This window comes from Zophobas morio, unplaced genomic scaffold (assembly GCF_036711695.1).
Source record: "Zophobas morio isolate AGI-343-1 ecotype UQ-CSIRO unplaced genomic scaffold, CSIRO_AGI_Zmor_V1 ptg000012l, whole genome shotgun sequence".
Classification (NCBI taxonomy): Eukaryota; Metazoa; Arthropoda; class Insecta; order Coleoptera; family Tenebrionidae; genus Zophobas; species Zophobas morio.
Window position 1 is genome coordinate 2,745,210 of NW_026972117.1, and position 23,143 is coordinate 2,768,352.

The window sequence follows — 23,143 nt, forward strand, 5'->3', positions numbered from 1 at the left end:
TTTTTTTCTGTGTAAATATTATCAAGAATTTTTTGTCGCGACGCGTCTCCATACATTTGTGTAAGTATGTACATTTGTGACTAGCGCTTTTGACAGTTGTACAACAATGTAAAATTGTTTTATGTTTGTTGTTATTGTTAGTGAAAATGCCGGACTTTCTAGCCGAAAATAACGTCTGCGGACAAACAATTCTGCAGTTGGTGTCTAGAGGCAACGCGATTATTGCAGAACTGCTTCGACTGAAAGATTACATCCCTCAGACATACAGGTTTGACAGAAATATTTGCAACTTTAAGCCCCCAATTGTAATAATTATAGATTGGCAAATAAAGAGGATGTCCAGAAATATGGTGACATTATTATGGACTTTAGCTACTTCAAAATTGAGGAGGCCCAAAACAACAAGATTGAAAATTCAGAGGTAGGGTCACTGTATTAAACGTCAAAAATTGAGCGCTGATTGGTTAACTAATAATTGGCGGTAAATTCAAATTAAAAACAAAATAAACAACTTTTAGCAATTGCAAGACTTCGATGAGGAATTCCGCGACAACCACATTGAAATGATAAACCGATTTTACCTAACTTTTGAAAGTATACACACGTACATTACCGATTTGAATCACTTTTTGGGGGAGTTAGAGGAAGGGTTTCACATTCACCAGTCTCTAGAGACGATTTTTGCCGACATGGAAGGAAAACAACTACTCGTAATAATATAACCTTCCACGACTCGCTCTACACTTGATCATTTTAGTGTGAAGCTTTGTATTTGTATGGTTTAATGTTGCTAATAATCGACGCTTACATTGACGGCACTATTCGCGAACGACTTCTAGTGTCCTACTACCGGTACACACCACAAAGAAGCGACACCCAGAGCCAAATCGACGACGTTTGCAAGTTGTTACGGGACACCGGTTTTAATACCCCCAGAAAACCTGCGAACTATCCTGAGGATTATTTCCGGTAATGTTGAAACTTGTAACTAATTTAAAAATTTTTGATTTTTGGTGATAATAGGCGAGTGCCTATTAAATCTACGTACGTAGATATAGTCATAGGTCACCTCCGTTCCGACGACATTTACGGTCAGCTCGCCGTGTACCCCCTCCCCAAACACCGAAGTACCGCTTTAGCCCACCAAGCTTCCATGCTATACGTCTGCCTATTTTTTTCCACCAACATTCTCCACTCCCAAACTGCCATCATGCGCGAGATCGTCGATAAATACTTCCCAGACAACTGGGTGATTTCCGTCTACATGGGCTTCATCGTCAACCTATCCGAAACCTGGGAGGCTTTCAAAGCCGCCAAGCTCGCTCTTAACAACACCCTAGAAACCGTCAACATCAAAGGCTACGCCAACAGCTACGGCTCCAGCATCGTCCCTTTACTCAAATCCACCAACCTCAAGCTCAAAGAAGGCAACATCACCAAAGACAACCTCCTCAAAGACGTCAACAACATCATCAACCTCCTCAGAGACTGCAACTTCACGATCCGCTGGTTGATGCTTCACACTAACATCAAACCCAAGTTTGACAAAAACAAAAAACTCAAACAACTGAGAGAGTTAGTGTTGACGGAATCCAAGTTCGATCAAGTGCAGCTGTTCAAGCTGTTACTCAACACGGCTCAGTTGGAGCTCATTACTAGAGACATCTACAAGAACCTCCTCACCGAAAAGGAAAAACAATGGAAAGAGTTGAAGGAGGAGAGTTTCAAGAGTCTGGTGGAACTCTCGGAGGTGTTCAGCGGGACGAAACCTCTCACTCGGATCCAAAAGAACGAGAACTTGCAACAGTGGTTCTTGGAGATTTCTAAACAAGTTGAGAGTTTGGCTCAAGATGATGGGGCGTCGTCGAGGAAGATTGTGCAGCTGATTCAGGCTTTGGAAGAAGTGCAGGAGTTTCACCAGCTTGAAAGCAACATGCAAGTGATACAGTTTTTGTCCGAAACGAGGAAGTGTATGCATCAGATGATCAGGAACATGAACATCAAGGAAGATGTCTTGATTACGTTGCAAATCATCGGCGATTTGAGTTACGCGTGGGAATTGATCGACTCGTTCACCCCGATCATGCAGCTGGGGATCAAACGGGAGCCTACTTTAGTGATCAAACTGAGGGCCATTTTCTTGAAATTGTCGTCCGCTTTGGAAGTGCCGCTTCTGCGAATCAATCAGGCTCACAGTGAAGATTTGATCTCAGTGTCGCAGTACTACAGTAGTGAGTTGGAGATCTACGTGAGGAAGGTTCTTCAGATCATCCCGAAGATGATGTTTGAGAAGATGGCCAGGATTATTGAGATTCAGACGTCGATTTTGAAGGAGTTGCCCACGCGGTTGGATAAAGACAAACTAAAGGATTACGCACAATTGAACGAAAGGTTTGAGTTTGCAGAACTCACTCACTCGATTTCGGTTTTCAGTCAAGGTAACTTGTCTCGGTTGGTAGCTTTGTGGTGGCTATAGGTTTTTGTATAGGGATGAGAATGATGAAGAGTACTCTAGTGGGTGTGATTTGCCTAGATCCGAAGCAACTCCTCGAGGACGGGATTCGGAAAGAATTAGTACAATACATTTCAAAGGCTTTACATTCCGGACTTATTTTTAACCAAAGGGCGAAAGCCGAAGAGCTGGAGCAACGTTTAGTGGCTCTAGGACAAATCATGGACGGCTATAAACGCTCGTTCGAGTATATACAGGTGAGTGAAAGTTGGGTTAAATACTATTACCCGAAATTAACCGACTTCAGGACTACATCAACATCAACGGTCTAAAAATCTGGCAAGAAGAAGTCACCAGAATAATAAACTACAACGTGGAACAAGAATGCAACGGGTTTCTCCGGAACAAAGTCCATACCTGGGAAAGTGCGTTCCAGAGTCGCTACGTCCCTATACCCTTGTACCCATCCACTGATAACATCAGCGAAAACTTCATCGGGCGTCTGGCCAGAGAAATAATTCGCTTAACCGACCCCAGACAGAGCGTCTATCTCGACCAGACGTCCTCTTGGTACGACATCAAGTCCCACAAACCTATCCTTAACAAGGAGACCATCACCCTCGTAGCCTCGGCTATCGAGATTTCGGGCCTGGTGGGTTTGGACCGGCTATTCTCTTTCATGATCATTTCCAACCTCCAGAAGCTCTCCGGGTTCTTGGAAAACAAACACACCAAGACGAACTCCTGGCACAATATTTTGTCGAGCATCCAAAAGGAAATCGGTGCGGCTGATTCAGCTCCCAATCCCTTGAAGTTCTATCAGAACTGCATTAATCGAACTACCAAGATTTGGAACGAATTTCTCGATTGCGTTCTTTTGGTAGGGCAGCTGCAGTTAATGAGGAACTTGATCGCGTTTCATTTGAATAAGTCGTGTAAGTTTAACGCGAAGAATTTGGAGTCGTCGCTGAGGTCCTTGAGCAAGTGAGTTTGTCTTAGTGGGGGTCGTGGTTAGTCAGTTGGTTTTCTAGGGCTTTGTTGCTCGATGTCACTAGTGGGGATTATACTCCCAGTGAAGACCTCATGGCTAACTTATCGCATTATTTTGATTACTCGGGTTTGAATAACCCGTTCAATAAAATCTACATCACGTCTAGGTGTGACGAAGGTTATGCCGTGATTGTTTTCATGTTTGTGGTAGCACACCTAAACAAGATCTTCCTTCTTCGTCAATTAGGTAAGACTTTGGTAAGTGTGGGCACAATTTTGACCCTTCGTCTCAGGAAACATCAACAAGAGAAACTCGGACCAGATCGATGGAACGGCGTTCGCGGTAGCCGTACACACGATTATTAAACAATTCCATAGCAAGTTAAACAACAGTTTTATTAAATTGCTTTCAAACTACATTACACAAATTACAAGGTATAACATCAGGTGAGTCAAATTTTTTCGTGAAAATAGTCTCCACAACGTTACATTTTAGTATTAAGGCTTCAGAGTTACCCGTCGAGGTATCCCTAGCAATGAACTTCCTCGAAACCTACACCAACTACTCCGAATCGTCGAGAAACTTCCTTAAAGAGTGCATCCCTGAGGAAATCTACCACCTGGAACAAACCCTGATCGCCCCAACCGGCTAATTGTAGACCTTTTACAATAAAATCTAAAACTTAATCAGTGATTTGTGTCAACAACGCCGTCCCTTTAAGAATCCAGTAACTCTGCGGCTTGTCCGTGGGCAGCAACACCGCAATCACAAAATTGGTGCTATGCCCTGTGGTGGACAAAACTCCAGCCCGTATAGACGTTTTATACAGCGGTGTGACGTATCGTTTGTCGTGCTGGGGCATGACCGTCTTCGGGAGCATCCAAATAGCGGGCATAAGCGGGTTGATTTCTCCGGGTTTAGCATCAACGAGTTTGTTCATCCTCGTGTCCCATCGCCCAGCGTCCAGGAAAATCCCGTGGATGATCGCACCGTCTTGTGGAGGCGACAGTCCTCTGTAAATACCACTATCCTGAAAGAATTGGTCAGTTTGTTCTTACACCCTGTAGCGTTGTACCTCGCGTTCCAGTTCGTCGTGAGTCTTTTTCACGATTTCTTGCTTAAGCAAAACCTTTTGTATCTCGAAGTCGAATTTGAGCTCGTCGATCGGGAGGTTGTACTTCCTGGCGTGGGTTTGCAAAGTCCCGGTTAGGAAACCTTGAGGGAAGTAGAAGCCCGAGAGCCAGTAGGAAATAGGGGGTCCGTATTTGACCCAAGTCTGCACGAAACAATGAATATCGCGTCTTCAAGGTTACAATTACCCACTTTTATGAAGTCCAAGCGCAGAATCAAGTCGCGAATCCAGCTTCCGAGGCTCTTCAAAGAATTGTAGCCCTTCTTGGACCACATTTTGGGTACCTGGTTGTTGGTGAATGAGACGTAGACCTCCTCCAGCGCTTCTGACATGACCACCAAACCCTTGATGGCTTTCTTGAGGTTGTCCATCGACGAGTGGATCAGCTTGAGGAGAATGTTGTATCTGTCTACTTCTTGCATTAAGACTGTGGTGAGCGACGGAAGCCGTCCTTTGTCGTCTCTCTAAAACGTCGCACGTCATGACTTGTCAACAATCAATACAAGTTACCTTAAACATGTTGACGTTGGCTTCGTCTGTCAAAATTTTTGGCATTATCGACTCGGTTACCACAGTCGCCAAGTCGAACACGATGTCGTCAGTTTGTGCCCCTTCAGCTCCCCCGGATGTCTGCGGCTGGCTCTCCATGATCGTGTTAATTATAGTCTGAGTCTCTTTAATCTGGTACGCCAAATTGGCGTTTTCGTGCATCCCGAAAATCTCCGGCTCTTCCAAAATCGGAAGGCTTTCGATAAAAGTTTGGTAATTCAAGAGCTTACTGAACGTCGGACAATAGTAGATTCCACTCGGTGAATATTTATACTCCGATTTTAGTATCTGGGGGGAGAAAAATATCTGCAAGATTGTTTTCAAACATCGCAAATCCCAGTAGTCGGTGACCCTTCCACCATACGTGATTTCCCCTAAAACAACAACAATATTGACACCGAAACCCACCACTTCTCCCACCTGTCAAATATTCCAAAGCGTCCCACGGGATCGTCCCTTCAGCACAAAACATCTTCAAAGTGTTGAAAGCAAACTCCCGGTCGCTGTCGTTGAACTCATACGTGATGTTCCACCCCAGCGGGCCAAACTTCTTCCGTTCTTGGATGATGGCGTGGAACATGCACAACCCGAACAGCATACTGCGCCATTTTTGCCTCAGTGCTGTCGTTTCATTAGTACCACCCCAACAAAGCTAAATTACTCACGGTGGTCCTCGAAGAAATCGGGCAGCATATCAGTGAACGCCCTCTTGATGTTGGCCCGCACGCCCTTCGGCGGTTCGTTCGTCACCTTGACCGAGTTCTGCAGTACCGACACCGGGAACGACTTCGACGGCATCGAGCTCATGTACAGTCGGAATTCCTTGTGCACCTTGGCGGCTTGCTCCGCGATTTTCTGGATCAGGCGTTCCATGGGGATCATCCAAGACGTGGCTAGATGGCAGTTCTGGAGGAAGACCCAGTCGCCGCGTTCCAGTGCCACTTCGATGATTTTTTCGGCGACGGGTCCCTGTCCTTGCCCGAGGGATATGGATTTGATGCGTTCTTTGTAACCCATGTCTTCGGCGAACCTCTGGAAAGAGCCGAAAGGGTCGCTGCCCGCGCTCAGAATGAAAACCAAAGGTGTAATGTTGGATGTGTCTTGAAACCTGAAAGGGACAGTCACGCCAATACTAATTTTCATAGTAGTACTTAGTAGTACTTACAAAATCTGTAAGGAGACTTGCGGACTTTCGATGAACGTCTTCCCGAGCTTGGTTTTGACGAACTGGGTTATAGCGAACACTAGTTTTTCTTCTTTGAGGGTCTTAATAAGGATTAGTTTGTTGAAGTCATCTAGCTGCGCGTTCCAGTCGACGTGACTCTTCTCGGTCGTGTTCGGTATTAGCGTTATCCCCAATGAGAACTCAGACAATTTAAGGTTCATCGTTTTGGTGATTTCTGTCGGAAGTTCTTTGAATTCTTCCAACGAAACCGACAGAAAATTCACCGCCAGCCACATCGCGTCGGTGATTTGGGGATGTTGAGGTTTCTCCGGTAGATTGATCTTGGCACCTATCGGTCCTCTGAGTAAAAAGTTCCACTGAAATTCCGAAATTTCTCCGCTGTCTTCTAAAATGGCAACGCACACCATGAAACTGTACACGAGCTTGTGTCTCTCGAAGAGACCTCTGGATACATTAGTGTACACGAATAGAGTGATTTCTTTCAGGAGAGTGGCGAGTCTTTGCTTCAGGTCTACACTTTTCTCGCTGGTTTCTATGACCGTGTTGAAGATCTAGACAACGGGGTGAGTAGAAGTCTTGCTACGATTTCTACTCACTTGTTTGAAGTACTTCAAGGAGTACTGATACATGGGGTCGATTTCGGCCAGTTGAGCGATCACGAAGTACAGCACCGAACCCCTGATGGCCACAGTTCGGTACTTCTCCCGCGCTTCGGAAATCTTGTGTTCGGTTGCTTCCGTCTCTAAAAGTCGTGCGGCGATGACAGCCGAAGTTTCCTAAAACACAAGAGTAGTGTCGAGGGGTCTCGTCATCTTCGTACCTTGCTCTCGTTCAGTGTGTTGATTAACACTTCGTCGTCCAGAATATTCCCCTCCGACTGGTACAGCAGCTTCAGGATTTTGTCCTCGATGGCTTGGAGCTGCGTCTTGTCGGCGTTGATCTTCACGATCAGCTCGTTTCTTTGCGTTTCCAAGTCGGGTCGCTCCAGACGCACCACGTCGCTAAAAATCGTGAATACAAGGTGACTCTAAGGGGTGTTACTTACGCCAATAACTGGTCCTCCAGTCCAGACTTGGTCACAGTAAAATTTACAACCGTCACCTGGATGCAAATCTCCGGCAAGTAGTGCGGATTGGCGAGCTTCGTGGTCACGTAGAACCTGAAGTTGGCGTCGTACTCCACGTCCGAGTCCCCTAGCCGTATGAGCAAACGTCCGCTCGACATCCACGTCTGCTTCATAAGGATTGGCCGCAAAGTCGGGTCCAAAGTTTCCTCGACTTCCTCCAGGAGCACCGGCTTGCCGGTGCGGATCCCCGCTTCCAGGATCCTCAAGTAGTTGGAGTCCGTCAGTTTCACGATCTTCAAGTCGTTCGCAGCTTCCATCTGACGTATCCAGCTGTTCGCTTGCTCCTGGGGGTCGATCATCAAAGCCCATCGGCTGGCTCGCGTGACCAGGATGGCGTTCTCCGTGGACACGGTATCACGAGGAAGACCGAACGAGTTCCACATACGAATATCGTAGGGGTCGGCCAAGATCGTAATCAAACTGCAAGAAAATCGTAACCAAAGACACACTCGTGACCCACCAACCTGAAATTCTGCGACGACGGTATCATAAACTCTTTACACTGCTCGACCCACAAGTTGACGAGTTCGTTGCGGTACGAACTGGTAAAGGCCCCGAGGTACGCCACAAAAGCCGCCGACACCAGCACGTCCCCCAGCAAGTTCTTCAAGTCGTTGGCAAAATCTTTGACCGACATCTCCCATCTAGCTTGCTCGTCGCCCAAAGCCACGTTGAGACGTCCGGCCCGATTTAACCTGTTGGAAGTGAGCTCCATGTCGGCCTCCAGAGCGTCCTTCTCAGCTAAAGTCTTGTTAAACTTGGCTTCTAGAGCGGCAATCTGTGCCTCCACTTCCGCCAACTGTCGTTGTTTCTCCCGCAGGAGCCCCATTACCTGGTTCAGCTCTCTCTCCGCCTGTTCCAGTCTCTTCCTCTTAGGTTCCACGATCTTGAACACTTTCGTGTAGGTGTCGATGGCTCGGACCCACATGCACATGCTCTTGCAAGCCTTCGACACCTTGCCGACCTTATCCGGGACGAAATCCGGATGGTCGACGTAAGTTTTGAGTTTTCGCAAGAGTAGATCAGGGATGTGGTTCTTGTCGTACTCCATGAGTTTCTTGACGAAGTTGGTGTCACCCAAGACGACCTTTGCACTTGCCCAGTCAGTCCTGAAACCCCGATTACCCACTTTTACACTCGAGTCGTACAAGCATACTTTGCCCCTAGAAGTAGACAGACGGACTCCATCACGAACTGGACCAGCTTCGGCGGCTTCACGAAAGACTTCACTTCATTGATGTCGTTTTTGTTGAGGGCGTCCAAAGCTTTGGTCGCTGCTTCGAGAGCCGGCAGCGCCGTGTCGAGGTCTTTCTGGGCATCGTCCGCCAGAGCTTGAGTGTCCTCGGCTTTCGCTTTTGCCACTTCTTCGTCGGTCTTCACGATGGCCCTCACTTTATCGGCTTGCTGTTGCTCCTTGCCCAGATGGGCCACCAGGTCATCCACCGCGACGGACTTCTCTGCAAGCACGGGCTCCAAAGCGCTCAAGGTTTCTCTCATTGATTCGATAACGGAGTTGGTTTCGTAGAGTTTCTGGAAAAAGGTTTTGATTTGGCGGAAATTGAGTAAGAGAATTGGGTACTTGTAGTCCGTTCTGGATTCTGTCCCGCTTGTAGTTCACTTCTTTCTTCTTCGATTCTAACATCTGCTTGTACAGTTTCAAGAGCTCCAAGTAACTGCTGGGTGTGGTGTAGTAGTGTCGACGCATCTCGTGGTAGAAACGCTCCGTCATGGCTTCAACACTCTGCGAAAAGTTGCAACAGTAAGACAGACAGACAGACAGACAGACGGACGGGCGGAACAGGGAGACTTACCTCGTGTATAGTGACGCAAATCGCCGACAAGCTCTGGCATATTTCCTCGCTACCTAAATCTTTTAAAGTACTCAGAGAAACGGAAAGAAGGGCTTCGGTTGGCCACTTTTCGAACCAGTCGATGGTACAGCAGTTCACCAACGACGGAAACATCCGACATCTTCGCCTACAAAAAACGACGTCACGACAACCATCTCCATAATATCACAAAGTACCTAAAGGCATCTCCCACAGGACTCATACAAAGCACCAAATGCAGATTATTCCGGACCCTACTTATAAAAAAGTCATAAATTCCATCCCTGTTTCCACTATCTATCCCCAACGCCTTAGCCGAATCTCTGCAAGCGATGATGACCTTTTCGTACTCGTCAGCTTCAAACAAATTCGGAACCTCTCCCGAGTTCAAAATCCCGTTAATATCCTCTAAAAAGTCCTCCTGGACGATTTGGGTGTCGGTAAACAGAAACACGGAATTCGCGTTGTTAGCCCCAGCATTAAAGTACATCTTCCTCAAGTCTTCAAAGAAGGAACCGCGGTCGTAATTCCGGGTCAGCTCTATCTGGAAACATCTACAAGGATGTGTTAACAAGGATGTGTTAACTGCATTCCACTAGCACCTAGACGTACTTGTAGGCATTCACGTGTGAAGATAACCTCGTCAGACTTTGCTTCCCCATACCACCTACCCCCACTAACAGGGCGTTGCCGCGCTCCGACCGAAGAATCCTGGCGATCCGAACGCAGTGCTCAATCGCGTCCATGAAGAAAATCAAATGCATGTCTTTGGATTCCAGGAGGTTGTAATCGTCCAAGTAGTCCTGAAGCACGCTCTTCATCTTCTCCACGTTCTTGATTTCTTCGTAGATGCGGTCTTCCTTGTTGGCCCCGAACTGCATGAAGTCCCCGAAGAACAACAGCGGCGGCTTGGTGATGATGGGGGTGTCGGGGAGTGCCAAGACCGCCGTGCCGAAATTCCTCCCACAGATCTCCCTCATCAAGAAGTAAAAGTAGGATTTGTCTTCTACGTTGATTAACCTGTCGTGGAACACCCGCAGACACTCGTGGTAGAAAAGTCTCAACATGGCCGCCTCCTCGCGCATGGTGCCGGAATCGGCTTGGAGGACCCCCTGGACGCACTTGGAGAGGTCGCGGAGGTTGAACACGTAGTGGCTCTTGGCGGGGGTTGGGAGTAGATCGGTTGCTATGCGCATGTAGATCTCCACGGCGGCGGAGACCATGTAGTCGGCCAAGTCACGGATTTCGTTGGAGAAGTCGAAGAAGAAGCCCCTCAGGATCGCCTGGAACGCGATAGTCTAGATTTGTACATTCTGTTTGTGACACTACCTTGAATATGGCCTTCAAGGAAAATTCGTTCGGTGGAGGGATCAGCATCATGCCGAAGAAACGCACGAAGCGCGGGGTGAGCGGATTTCGTCCTCCCCCGGGTGGGGCGCAGGCCGCCGTGATGATCACGTCGCGGATTTCCTTCCAGAAGAGTTTCTCCCGGTCGTAGAGACCCTTATACGTGAGGAACTGTCTTAGAAGCTCGATTGGTGGTTGGGCCCCGTAAGTCTCCAATTTCGGCATGTTCACGTCGTCCACAAAAAGTATTATTTTCTTGCCCATGGGAGCCCCGAGGAGAGTTTTCTTCTTCTTTTCAAGCTTCAGCTCGAGGATCTCCTGTGTCCTAAAACTGCTCGTCTGTGCCGAAAAATTCAACGTCACTGGAACGTAGAGTCCCGTTTCGTACATCCGGTTTAGAACGTCTTTAGCGACGACGGATTTGCCAACACCTACGAACAAATTTCAGTTAACTAAGCGCTTCATTACAAAGTAGAGTACCTGTGTCTCCGACGAAAAGAACGGGATAATTGACTGATACTAGTCTCTCCATGACGAACCCAAAACGCACAGTATCGCTTGTAGGTACTAACATTTCAAAAAAGGGGGTCTCGGTCTTGTACGTGAAAGTCGGTAGGATTTTCGCCCATGGATCCAGGCGCCGTTCCACTTCGTTCATGTAGACTCCGTAAAGGTCAGCACCTGGTGGTAATCTCGCGTCTTGGTGGTCATCGAATTGCTCTCTAGCGTAAGTCTCAAACTTCTCTCGTGACATTTCGGTCAGGTTGCCCCCTAACCCCCACACGTACGCAAAAACGAAGATCTGACACAGATAGCTCTTAACTTTGCTCTTCTCCCCGATATTCTCCAAAGGGTTCGGTATCTTCAGGTAGCTGTCGATGATAGCGCAGATCATGGCCACCTTACTTATATCAACCTAAACACAACACCGTAACGACCCCCAAGCCACTCTTCGTCTTACCTGGTGAATCGAATACTCGCAGTGCTTTCTGATGTAGTTGAACCCTTTGTCTATCGCGTGCTCGAACAAGCTCACCATGAAAGTCTTCATTTCGGGGTTCAGAATCTCTTCCTCGTACCGTTCGGCCCACGATTTGGCAAACGGCAACCACCCGATCTCCCCCGGGTCTATGTAAACCATCCCGCACCTACTCACCGTAGCGGGCGAAGCCTGCGCCAGGTCCATCACCTCGAAGATCATGTGGACGTACGGCGTCAACTTGATGCGTTCGGAATTCGCAAGACACAACATCTTGTTGTCGTCCAAGACAGTGTTGAGATTCTCGATCCAGACGGCATCCACGGGACCGTCGCAGATGATCCATTGATGGTCCTCGTTGGTGTACCCAACCGCCTGACGCATCATGATACCCATCAAGCCATCCCGCCACTCCAGAGTATAAATATTGACTTCTCCGTAGAGCTCACCAGCGGTGACCGCCTTCGGGTTCATGACGTACGTGTGAACTGGAAAATAGTTCGGACCTTCGATCTCATCGTCGTGCATTTTGATCAAGGCTCGCTTTAAAGTCTGAAATAATGGTGTCTGATGATTGGGGTTGACGAATTCGTGGACTTACGTTTAAGACTGTGCTTTTCCCGCCGCCGGTGGGTCCTACCAGCATGACGCCCCACCTCACGATCATGGTTTCGTAGAGCTGGATTACCTTCCGGATCATGCACGTCTCAGGCTGGAGTTTCTTGCGCACCATTGAATGCACAATAGCGTCTTGGAAGAGTCCGTAGTCTTGTTCCGGGAGTTCCACCCCGGGGAACAAGTCGCTCAAGATTCCTTGGAAGAGGACGGCGTCGTCGGCTAAGAATTTCGGCAGGTTGCTGTCGCGTAACGCGCAAATCAGCACCACGTCTTCGTTCCGGTCAGGGGTTGCCCTTTTCAAAGCCCCAGCCATCACGAGGACGCTCTTCACCGCCCTCATACCGAAATCGTAATGGTCCTGCTGGGAAAGCTGTTCGCTGCAGAGTTTATACATTTGGACCATCTTCTGTGACAGACCCTTGGAGGATTCGAAACCTTCCGAGTAGAGAATCACTTCGGCGATGAGAGCTGAAACAACAAAACTGACACTAAGACTTGGTTAAGTACCTTGTATTACCGTAGTCCGGGACCATCATTGCTATGGGTCTAAACAAAGCCTTCAGGTTATCCGGAAGCTCCGTCCTTCCGGCGTAGCCGGGATTCATTGTGATGAAAGTGGCGCACTTTTGTACCAGCTTGATTTCGCGTCCCTCGAACATGAACCTGGTGAGGTGGGCCGCTTTGGCGTTCCGTATGGTGATGATCTGTTGAGCTATCACCGACAAGACCTCGATATCGATGCGATTGAACTCGTCGAAGCAGCTCCAGGCTCCCGACTGGGCGAGACCTGCGAAGAAGCGTCCCATGATCTTGTAATCCAAGCCTTCGGAGCAGTTGAACACGACGCACTGGATGGCCAAGGCTTTGGCCAGGTCTTTGGTGGTTTCGGTTTTTCCGGTGCCGGCAGGTCCAGCGGGAGCACCACCTAATAATTTTCAGTGAATTTCGGGTTTGGTTGACCCTTCAAAGTACCTAAATCCAGCTGGAGGGCTCCCATCAGACACAGGTAGCAACGGTCGGTCAGAGGCGTGATGACCAAAACGCCGGAGGCTCCTAGGTATTCGTAACCGTAGATGTAGTGCGCCGAAGACATGCGCGTGACGCAGTCGTCCAAATGGTCGTCCCAGTAGTACCGCAAGACTTTGAGCCAGTCGAAACTGCCACTGTTATAAGGTTTCAATTATATTCCCTAAAGTTTGAATTTTAGCAGCAAGTCGTCCTTACCTGTTGGTAACTTTATGTACTACCATGTTATGGATGGTGTCTCGGGCGTGCACGTCAATGGTGATCAACGCAATCAGAACTTTCCTGGTCACCGAATCCAGGTCCGTCCGAATCACCGCCGCCAAGTCGTTCAGGTCACTAATACAGTTCTTCTCGAACTTGCTCATGCGATTCACCCCGTCGTGGTGGTCCAGAATCTTGTGCACCCCTCGTGCCCAGTTGATCTGAGAGACCGTCAAGACGATCTGATTCGGGTGCCTCAACATCCACTCCGTCCGCGGACTCTCGTCGTAGTCCGCCAACGATGCCTTCATCAACCTCCGCAACGAGAAGAACATCGACGACTCTACCTTCCCCAACCAGTCCTCCACGTTCCCTCTCGCCTTTAACCCCTTCGTCAACGCCACCTTTTCACCTAAACATAACCATTAACCTCCTTCACTACCCACACCTCCACTCTCACCTTCCGGACTTATCATAGCGTTGATGTTTGTAGTAAGAAGCAAAACCGACTGGCTTTTCGCCATGATGGATTTGCTCTTTCGCGCGGAAATCGACTGAGTCCTCTTTACTTCGGCATCGCCTTCGTCTGGACCGCCCACTGGAGCCATCCCCACTTCGTCTTCCTTGGCGGCGAACTCCAGACGCGCGATAGCGTCGAAACACTTTCGGAGATGGGGCTGGACGGCATGAGGGTTCCTCGTTTGGGCCAAGATCTCCAGGAGTTCGTCGTTGGACAAAAAGTAGAAGCGGGGGAAAGCCACGCGTTTCACTTCTAGATATGACTCGAGGCACTTCATGATCTGCTCCAAGAGGGCGTTGTTCTTCTTGAGGTCGTCGAGTAAGTTCGGGTAGAGGGCGGCTTCCAACGCTAGAGGCATCTTGGCGGTTCTACGCATGATGGTCTTCCAGGATTTGTCGACGACGATGAAGAGTTTAGACTCGTTCGGGAGTTGGCGCTGGATATCGGGAGCCGAGAAGATCACCTCCAGGTAGATCCACTGTTGCTGACAGGAAACCCACTCATCCTACGGGAGAAGCTACTGCAAGTGTGACACAAAGGTTTTTATTACCAAGGTTCGTGTGAAAAGGTCCAGAGTGCGCCCCCATTCTTCCACCCGGGATTTGATGGGCCCCACGTGTCGAGAACTCGCGATGGTCGTAATGGCGATGGTACTATCGTCCAGAACGGTCTGCACTTCTTCCAAGGTCCCGAGAATGTAAACATCTTTGGAGTCCTTGTGAGGCATAACCACAAACTCGAGGATCTTCCAAGACTCTTCCACTTTTTTGAGCATGGCCTCCAATCCAGCTTCGCTACTAGCCTGTCCTGATACCTCCTGCAGCTCATTTCCGAACGTAAACACCTTCAAGTTCTCCAAAAGTTCCAACGTGAGAGTTTCCTCTGGTTTGAACTTGTACGAAAGAATATTCTCGACTTGGATCCAATGGCGTTGACGAAGCGACGGGTTCCTCAAATAAGCCACCACCGGCAGCTGAAACTCACACTAAAACCAACCCCCAAAAGTACCAACATTACCTTCGTCTTCATCAACTCCACGTCGTCTTTGAGCTTCGGAACTATCAAATTCTTCGGCAGTCCCTTCTCCAATAGAGTGATATTCTTAACCGTTTTAGCAACGAAAATGTTCATGTCTTCTACGTTGAGTTCGCTGAAATCGGCGTGGTACCACTCATCCATGGTCTGACTCCACGACGTGACACTCTCCCACAGCAGCATTCGGAGCTTGACGTCGCTCATCACCTCGTCGAGGATGTCGAATCTCGTCACTTCCAACTAAACCCGAATGAGTTTGTTTCCACGGTACTATGAAACGAGTACTCACCCTGAACTGCTTCTGGTAACCTTTGAATTCCGCCGCCCGCTTTTGACACGAAATGAGGCGATCGTAGAGGTCGTTCAAGAACTCGGTCACCTCACCGATGTTGGAGTCGATGTCGTACAACCACGGCTGCATGCACTCGTCTTTGATGGTACCGACTTCCGAGATCAACGTGCTTATGTCTTTGTTCATTTGGTCGTTGAATTTCTTGGTGATCATGACAAGCTCGTCGAGTTTCTTGTCGACGAGGTTCCTCAAAGAGGCCATGGTCACGCTGACACCCAGGTAGTTGTCCATGTCTTCGTCTGGAACCGGGATTTCGAACTCTTCCATGATGTCGTACAGTTCCTTGTTGTAGTCCAACTCGTTCTCCATCTTCTCCAGTACGTTGTTGGCGTCGTCGAGGTACTCCAAGTATTTTACGTAGTCGACGGTGGTCACGGGTTGCAAGTTTAATTGGGTTTCCATCTCTTCCGATTCGTTGTTCAGTCGATCGATTTCTCGCTTCCCGATCCTACAAAAGGGTGTTAGAAAAGTTAACTACAAGGGGACTAGTACCAAGGGAGGATCTTCACCAAGGCGCTTATCAAGCGTTCTGGTTCAGGTTTAGCACACTCTTTCAGGTTTTCCAGTTGCAGGTTTAACATTCCCATAGCTTGGGATGTGATGACGCCGTTAATCACGTCGAGCTCTTTGTGGAACCGTTTACACATAGTCCGGAAGGTGTCAATGTCTTAAAAAAAACGTCTTTGCTTCCTGTGTTGCTTGAAAGGTACCTTACCTTTCTCCTCTCGAATGGAGTCCTCTTCGACCAAGCTATCCTCCGCGAAGAACTGTCTAATAAATTCGAACCTGTCTATATACAATTGTGCCATTTCAAAACTTAGCTCAAAGTGGTCAATCACTATTTCTCGTTCCACAGCCAATTTCTTGTCGTCCTCTATATAAAAAATCAACAACGGGCCGTACCCACAAATCCTGGCCTCCTCTTTCCCGTTGATTATAGGGCTACAAGTCACTCTGTACAAGTAAAAAACTAAAGCACAAACTTACTGCACGAAGATGTTATAAGTCTCGTCTGTTGTAAAAGGCTTGATCGCGTAGCAGTGATCCTGCCACAGATCCATCACCTGTGTGAAGATATCCAAAGTCACTTGAAGAGACGGATCTAAAGAGAGCCGCTCAGTGTCTAGAACCACGTCGACAATAAACAACGGCAGCTAAAATTCGAATTCAACTACGACACCACCAGAAATAAGTCTCTACCTGGGGCGCATTCTCCGGGCGCGGTTCTTCAAGAACCTGCGTCAACTCAGCAGTCTCTATCAATTCTTGAGACGGCAAAAACTTCATATGCTTCTCCAGTATTTTCTTCAGATCGATCATCGATCTTAGAATCAAGTTGTGCATCAAGTCGATCATCAAATAGTCGGCGAGAATGATAAAACTGAAAATGAGTGAGTACGAGTTTGACGAAAGAGACGGTGGTACCTGGTGAGACGCACGCAGAATTTTTTCTTGGCTGCTTGTTCGATGTAGGAGGTTTTTTTGGCTTGGGCTTTGGCACTGTGGCCCCGTTTTCTTTCTATAAACACTTTTAAAGCGAGTCGGTGCATACTAAAAATACTCACCTTTCACAGGTTCCACTAGGAGTTCGTTCGGCACGAAACCCTTAGCCAGGAGGGCGCCCAGACACGCATTTGAAACAATGTCCTTTGAAATTTCCCTAAACTCGAATAGTTGTTCAGAAACGACTTCTAGTTTCTCCATCTACAAAAAAAGTTTGTCTTTCTCATTAAAAGAAAAGGATGCGAATATGACAACCTGGTTTTCGATGAAGTAAAACAACAAAAAGTCCTCGATGTTCGAGCCGTCGATGAACGATACTTCCGACATGTTGTGGCACATCTTCTGGATGTTCAACAGTCCCTCTCTCAGCGCGTCGTTCAAAATGAAGAGGTTATCGTTGAGATGCATCTGCGCGGATTTGAATTTTTTTCTTATTATGGCTTTCCTCCAACAGTGGAAACCTTTCCACAGCCGAAATCGATAAAAAGTACGAAAGTGCATGAGTTTGCAGTAGAGTTCGTATTCCCGGTCCCATATGTCCAAGGGTGTGAATATGGTTTCTGGGCCGATGTGTTGCAGGACTCCTTTGGCGCTCATAGTGAAGAAGTTGCTTTTGTCGACTTTGTTAAAAGGAACGACGCTACAAGGAAATTATAGTCGGTGGCTTGGTGTGGGTTGGTGGTGGTACCTGAGGGCGTACGGGGAGTACAATTCTGAAGATTTTGGAACGGTGTAGGTCATATAAATGAAACTCCCGTCTGCCGCAGCGCGCATTTCGTTTATACACTCTCTTTGGTTCATCACGTCGTAGAGTTTGGAGTGGGGAAACACCGGTTCGGGTGCCACTGAGGCTATGACTGTGCCACTACGGAGTTTTAAACCAAATCTAGAAGCTACTAAGTTTGTGAGAACAAAAAAACACAATTGAAGCTTTATATGAGTGATTATTTTTTCAAACGCTTTGTACATAATTTTTTTCTTTTACCTTCTTCGGAACTAGTTTCTGAGGACTCCTCCTGTGATTCCTCATCTTCGTACACGCTTTCTTTGAAACTCAGTAAGGTCTCCTGGATATCTCTAAACCCAGCCTAGAACAAAATATTTTTGAAGATTACGTGTATTGTGTGTTGCCTATTTTACATCAAAAACCAGCAAACAAAACACTTACGAGTGGTTCTGGGGTCGGTTTCTTGTATTCAATTTTCTCCAGAAGCTTCTTGTGTGGAATGTGGAACGCGACGACGTTGCCATCCCTTCATTAAAAAAAAAATAGATAAAGTTTTGTCGATATTTCCTCTACAATCAACACTGCCCCGGTGGCTTTGTTATAGTAACTATAGTAACAAAACAAACACTCCTGGCTCATTTTCGACACAAACCCCCCTAAATCCCGGCCCAAAGTAAGTCGTCGATAGTGAGTGAAATCGTTCTAAATTTCTACAGTTCTAGTTCTTGGACATACCTATGGAACGAGCTCACCGGCTTGCAGAGGAGCTTGTCTTCAACCAATGCCCGCTCCTCGGCTGTCTGATCAAGCCCCTCACCGACATCATCTTCATCGATGGAAGCCTCCTTCGAGCCTGGCCAGATCCCAAAGGGTTGATCCATCTCTTTGTTCTTAAAATGTATGTCCACTTCACACAAATTAGACGGATTTTAATATTTTCTAAAAATGTTTTTTATTTCCGTGCCAACGGTTTGCAAAGCCTTCTCCAAAAATCTACACGGATTCATACACCACAAGTGGAGGAGTATCTCACTTTGTAAAAATTAAATCATATACCTACTGGAAGTAAAAATTAACCCTGTGTGTTTTAATCTGTTTATCGATAAATCTGCGTTTTAATGATATTAACAAGATTAGGGTCAACTTTATCCAATAAAACCCGACGGTATAAAAGCGGTGGTTGTGGTGGAATGTGAATCTGTGCACTGAAAATGATTTCGCGTAACTCGACCCTTCCTCTCTTCCAAGCCAGGTAAGAAGGTTAAGATTGTCGCCCATAATTCTTGGATTTGTGTCCAGTTCTCGCCCAAACAACCTCGCGTGGAATGTGCCCAAAGAAGAGCTCATCCACATCCCCGAGCACTGGCTCATTTACCCAGAACCCGAAGCCTCGATCCACTTCTTGCTGGGGTTAGTCTACGTCGGGTTCTTCCTCATGGCGACGATCGGCAACGGCTTGGTCATCTGGATTTTTTCCTCGTAATACTTGTTACACTTGTTGACTTGACACTATTTCGACTTTACAGAGCTAAACCTCTTCGCACCGCCTCCAACATGTTCGTGGTCAATTTAGCCTTCTGCGACTTCGCCATGATGATCAAAACCCCCATTTTTATCTACAATTCGTTTTATAGAGGATATGCGCTGGGTCACCTGGGGTGCCAAATTTTTGCCTTCATTGGTTCTCTGTCCGGGATTGGGGCAGGAATGACCAACGCTTGCATAGCCTACGACCGGTACACCACCATCACTAACCCATTTGATGGTAAAATCACCAGAACTAAAGCTTTGGTGATGATTGTGGCCGTGTGGGTGTACACCACTCCATGGGCTGTCCTACCGTTACTGGAAATTTGGGGAAGATTCGTGCCAGGTTTATTTACTTGAGTACAAGTAGTATTAAAGTCACACTAATTGTTTTTTAGAGGGATTTTTAACGTCGTGCTCTTTTGACTACCTCACCAACACCTTCGACAACCACGTGTTCGTCATAGTCATCTTCACGTGCTCCTACGTGATCCCCATGACCTTAATCATCTACTTCTACAGCCAGATCGTGAGTAAAGTGTTCAGTCATGAGAAAGCTCTTCGGGAACAAGCTAAAAAAATGAACGTGGAGTCTTTGCGGAGTAACCAATCGCCGGCTTCTCAGTCGGCTGAGCTAAGGATAGCCAAGGCCGCGATTGCCATTTGTTCGTTGTTCGTGGCTTCTTGGACTCCGTATGCCGTTCTTGCTCTGATCGGGGCTTTCGGTGATCAGGCGTTGTTGACTCCTGGTGTCACGATGGTTCCTGCGTGTGCTTGTAAGTTTGTGGCTTGTTTGGACCCCTACGTCTACGCTATAAGCCACCCCAGATACAGGTGGGTGCTTTTATGGGTTATATGGGTATACTAGCTGACCCCGTGAACTTCGTTTCACCTACAATTTAATTTTGAATCTGCAAAATCGAATGCTTTGAAATCTTGCAGATGTTTTAAACATATGATAAGCATAATAAATTTTTGTTCAAAATATATTTACTTATCCCCTCCAAAAAATTGATGACGTCAGCCCAAAATTTTGCCAAATGAATCCTATCTAAAATGTCCAAAATAGGATGAGACTACACTTGTGATTTATCATTCCATTCATATTTTTTAGTTTTGCTTATAGGGGGTGTCTCAAAAAAATTAATCACTGAGTCAATTTATTTTATTGATTGAATCAAGAATTGCAAAACTGAATTTTGAAATATTGCAGACGTTTTGAAGTTACTGTTTGACATGGTAGGTTTTCAATCAAAATATATCTGTTTATTAAGCCCAAAAACTTGAAGACGTCATCTCAAGATTTTGCCGAATAAATCCTATCTAAAATGTGGAAAAGATCATCAGTATATTTTCGTAATTTATCATTGCATTCATATTTTTTAGATTTGTTTTTACAGTGACTCAAAAAAATATATGGATCAGTCAATTTATTTTAGTGAATAACTCAAGAATTGCAAAAATGAATACTTTGAGATCTTGCAGACGTTTTAAAGTTATTGTAAGCATGGTAAATTGTTAAGAATATTTATTTATTCCCCCCAAAAAATTGATGGAATGGCTCACTCGATTTTCGCAGATAATTTTGGGAATACAATACAGTTATTTCTAGTATTACACTGCACCAATCCAAGGTGGTATACGTGTTGATAGTAAATGTTGATTAAGTCATCACAAAATTGTGTGAAGAAAAGACTCAATTCGAAAATGCTGAATATGTTTCATTATACTTTTGGTGCGAAGGAAGTTCTGTCGAAACAACGTTCGATCAATTTTTTGACAATGGTTGATATAAATAAAACTCAGTAGATGCTCATACTCGAAATACGAAGTATCTACTCGAATATCAAATCAAAATATTTCTAGTTTTTCTAGATGATACTAATACTTCAGTAAGTAACATTTGATGCTCAAGTAGCATGTCGATACAACAAAGATGGACAACAGTGACAGTATTCAACCATCAAGGCAAAAATCGAGTCACCAAAATATAAGTTAGCATGTGGTAGACACCTTGAGATGGGAATCTCTATGGCCAGTGTTAGAAAAAACGCACTGCACAATTTATGCATAAATAAAAGTTAATTACATGAAAAGTTTTCGATATTCCTGCTCCTAATGTGTTTTTCAAACTGAATGCACCTTTTGACGACGTTCCACGTTCATGAAAGTCACCATGTTTAGTTAAAATTCACTCTTACAACGATCCTACTGGTTTTCTAAGCTGCTCTACAGACAGCTCAGTTATTTGCCACGCCGATGCTCATTTCTATATTAAGTGCTCACAAAACGCGTAGATGTTCAGTTTGTGTCCGGGGAGATACAATGTTCCCAAGTAGGTACTCAGTACATAGAGTAGATGCTCAGGTATATAAGAGTAATAATGAAGTAGGTACTTCGTACTTCGAATATGAGTATCTACTCAGCTTTATTCATACCACCCAATGTCTCACTTCATTATTGTTTGATTATGTTGATTATGAGCACAACGCTGATCAACTACCATATCCGAATTACCCATGAAATAAATCATTGCGAATTGACTTCGTGGACCTATGTCAGCTTGTCGTCTTCTCGGCATTTTAATGAACTTCATAAAACGATACAGAATTATTTTCACAGTCAATCAAATCTGTAAATTTTGTCTTGAGAATTTTAAAATATTGAAAACTTCAAATTAAATCCTCGAATAACGGTAAAGTTTGAGGTTTTGTCGAAACCAACAAAGTGAATATAGGTAAATAGAATGGCAGATCAAAATGGATAAGAAACTTTCGCAATGTGTAATTAAATTCACTTTAACCAAGACTTTCCTTAAAATAAAGGACGTTTTTTTTTACGAAAAAACAAAGAACGATTTGAAATGCAATATACTTTTCACAATCGCACGGAAGAATTAGTTTTGTATGACACGTCAGTTAGACGACAGGTCCGTCAGAAACGCCAACTATTGAAATTAATTCGAAGTGGCGATTCCCATACAAAATTTTTAGAATTTTTTTATTTTTTAACTGTTCTTTTAAGTTATCCTTATTTTTTTTATTTATAAACCATTCCCGTAATATGAAAAAATTTTCAAATCGGCCATTTATTTTATAGACGATTAAAAAATGGGAGTTGGTGGTAGAAAGGTAAAAATTTAGGGTTATGTGTATTTTTTGATGCCAAATTTGAAAAAAATAAAAATAAAAAATTTTGTCCAAAAAATAGACAAACATTTTTTACGGTGGGCCACCCTTATCACTTAGGGGTTTAAAAAATAGTTTACAACTTATTGTCAGATCTACCGAATATACATAAAAAAATTTATACAAATCCGTCAACCCATTTCGGAGAAGTTCGGTTACAAACACTGTGACGCGAAAATTTTATATATAATGCATTATTATTTTAGAACAAATTTCGTTACCATAAAAAAGGTTATACTGACTCGACCTTAAAAGATAGACATATGCTGTCGCGGACTTTTCTTTAGAACTTTTAGAGGGGAACAATTTCGTCATACATGATTTTTACGTAACTTTAACTGTTTAAGCAGCGTACGCAACGGAAGCTGTCAAAGGAGGAATAATTTTTCCGTTTTTCCGAATTTTTCATTGCTAGTTCGCTCCTAATGATCGTAGCGTGATGTTATATAGCCTATATGTAGATATGATAGATGGACTATCCAACACAAAAAGATTTTTTGAATTTGAACCAGTACTTTCTGAGATATGCGTGTTCAAATAAACAAAAGCTTCAGCTTTATTATATAAGTATAGATTCAAATGGGTTTTGTAGGGTGGAACTGCAGAAACGTCTACCTTGGCTTGCTATAAAGGAGTCGGAAGGTGATTCTCAGTCTGCAGTCACTCAAAGTAGTGTTACTCAGAGTACGACTCAGCCGGCGAGTACTTAGAAAAGGAGGGGGGTGGTTTAAAACCATTGGTGAGTTGATTTGAGGCTATGTCCATGGATGATGAATGCCCAAAATTTGTGTTAAACTTTACCTATAAGGTTTCAATAAAGTTCCTGACTAATCATTGTTTTTATTTTTCGTATTT

The 23,143-nt window shown here is 45.5% G+C and overlaps 3 protein-coding genes across 3 annotated transcripts; 2 read left to right on the forward strand and 1 right to left on the reverse strand.

Moving 5' to 3' along the window:
* Positions 1 to 56: 56 nt before the first annotated feature.
* LOC135127605 (WASH complex subunit 5) lies at positions 57 to 4,129 on the forward strand. The gene is made up of 10 exons (XM_064054104.1): positions 57 to 268; positions 319 to 421; positions 519 to 710; positions 758 to 969; positions 1,024 to 2,438; positions 2,489 to 2,709; positions 2,760 to 3,436; positions 3,484 to 3,689; positions 3,736 to 3,889; positions 3,939 to 4,129. Exons 1-10 carry the CDS (start codon positions 147 to 149, stop codon positions 4,093 to 4,095), a joined length of 3,459 nt encoding a protein of 1,152 aa, XP_063910174.1. The 5' UTR covers positions 57 to 146; the 3' UTR covers positions 4,096 to 4,129.
* Positions 4,126 to 18,505, reverse strand: Dhc16f (Dynein heavy chain at 16F). The gene is made up of 38 exons (XM_064054103.1): positions 18,309 to 18,505; positions 18,015 to 18,099; positions 17,832 to 17,934; positions 17,535 to 17,739; positions 17,102 to 17,486; positions 16,909 to 17,047; positions 16,769 to 16,862; positions 16,544 to 16,724; positions 16,331 to 16,497; positions 16,059 to 16,285; positions 15,836 to 16,010; positions 15,281 to 15,791; positions 14,974 to 15,231; positions 14,507 to 14,929; positions 13,897 to 14,461; positions 13,434 to 13,848; positions 13,182 to 13,372; positions 12,727 to 13,134; positions 12,193 to 12,677; positions 11,574 to 12,143; positions 11,093 to 11,528; positions 10,595 to 11,043; positions 9,878 to 10,548; positions 9,463 to 9,819; positions 9,248 to 9,413; positions 9,016 to 9,177; positions 8,593 to 8,966; positions 7,901 to 8,545; positions 7,356 to 7,856; positions 7,131 to 7,311; positions 6,907 to 7,086; positions 6,290 to 6,861; positions 5,790 to 6,232; positions 5,545 to 5,745; positions 5,086 to 5,498; positions 4,767 to 5,039; positions 4,519 to 4,719; positions 4,126 to 4,473 (listed from the first exon to the last, which is right to left on the reverse strand). The coding sequence occupies exons 1-38, from the start codon at positions 18,452 to 18,454 to the stop codon at positions 4,126 to 4,128; spliced, it is 12,306 nt and encodes a 4,101-aa protein (XP_063910173.1). The 5' UTR covers positions 18,455 to 18,505.
* Positions 18,378 to 23,122, forward strand: LOC135127614 (opsin, ultraviolet-sensitive). The gene is made up of 5 exons (XM_064054122.1): positions 18,378 to 18,825; positions 18,873 to 19,052; positions 19,100 to 19,446; positions 19,499 to 19,934; positions 22,881 to 23,122. Exons 1-5 carry the CDS (start codon positions 18,785 to 18,787, stop codon positions 22,996 to 22,998), a joined length of 1,122 nt encoding a protein of 373 aa, XP_063910192.1. The 5' UTR covers positions 18,378 to 18,784; the 3' UTR covers positions 22,999 to 23,122.
* Positions 23,123 to 23,143: the final 21 nt, after the last annotated feature.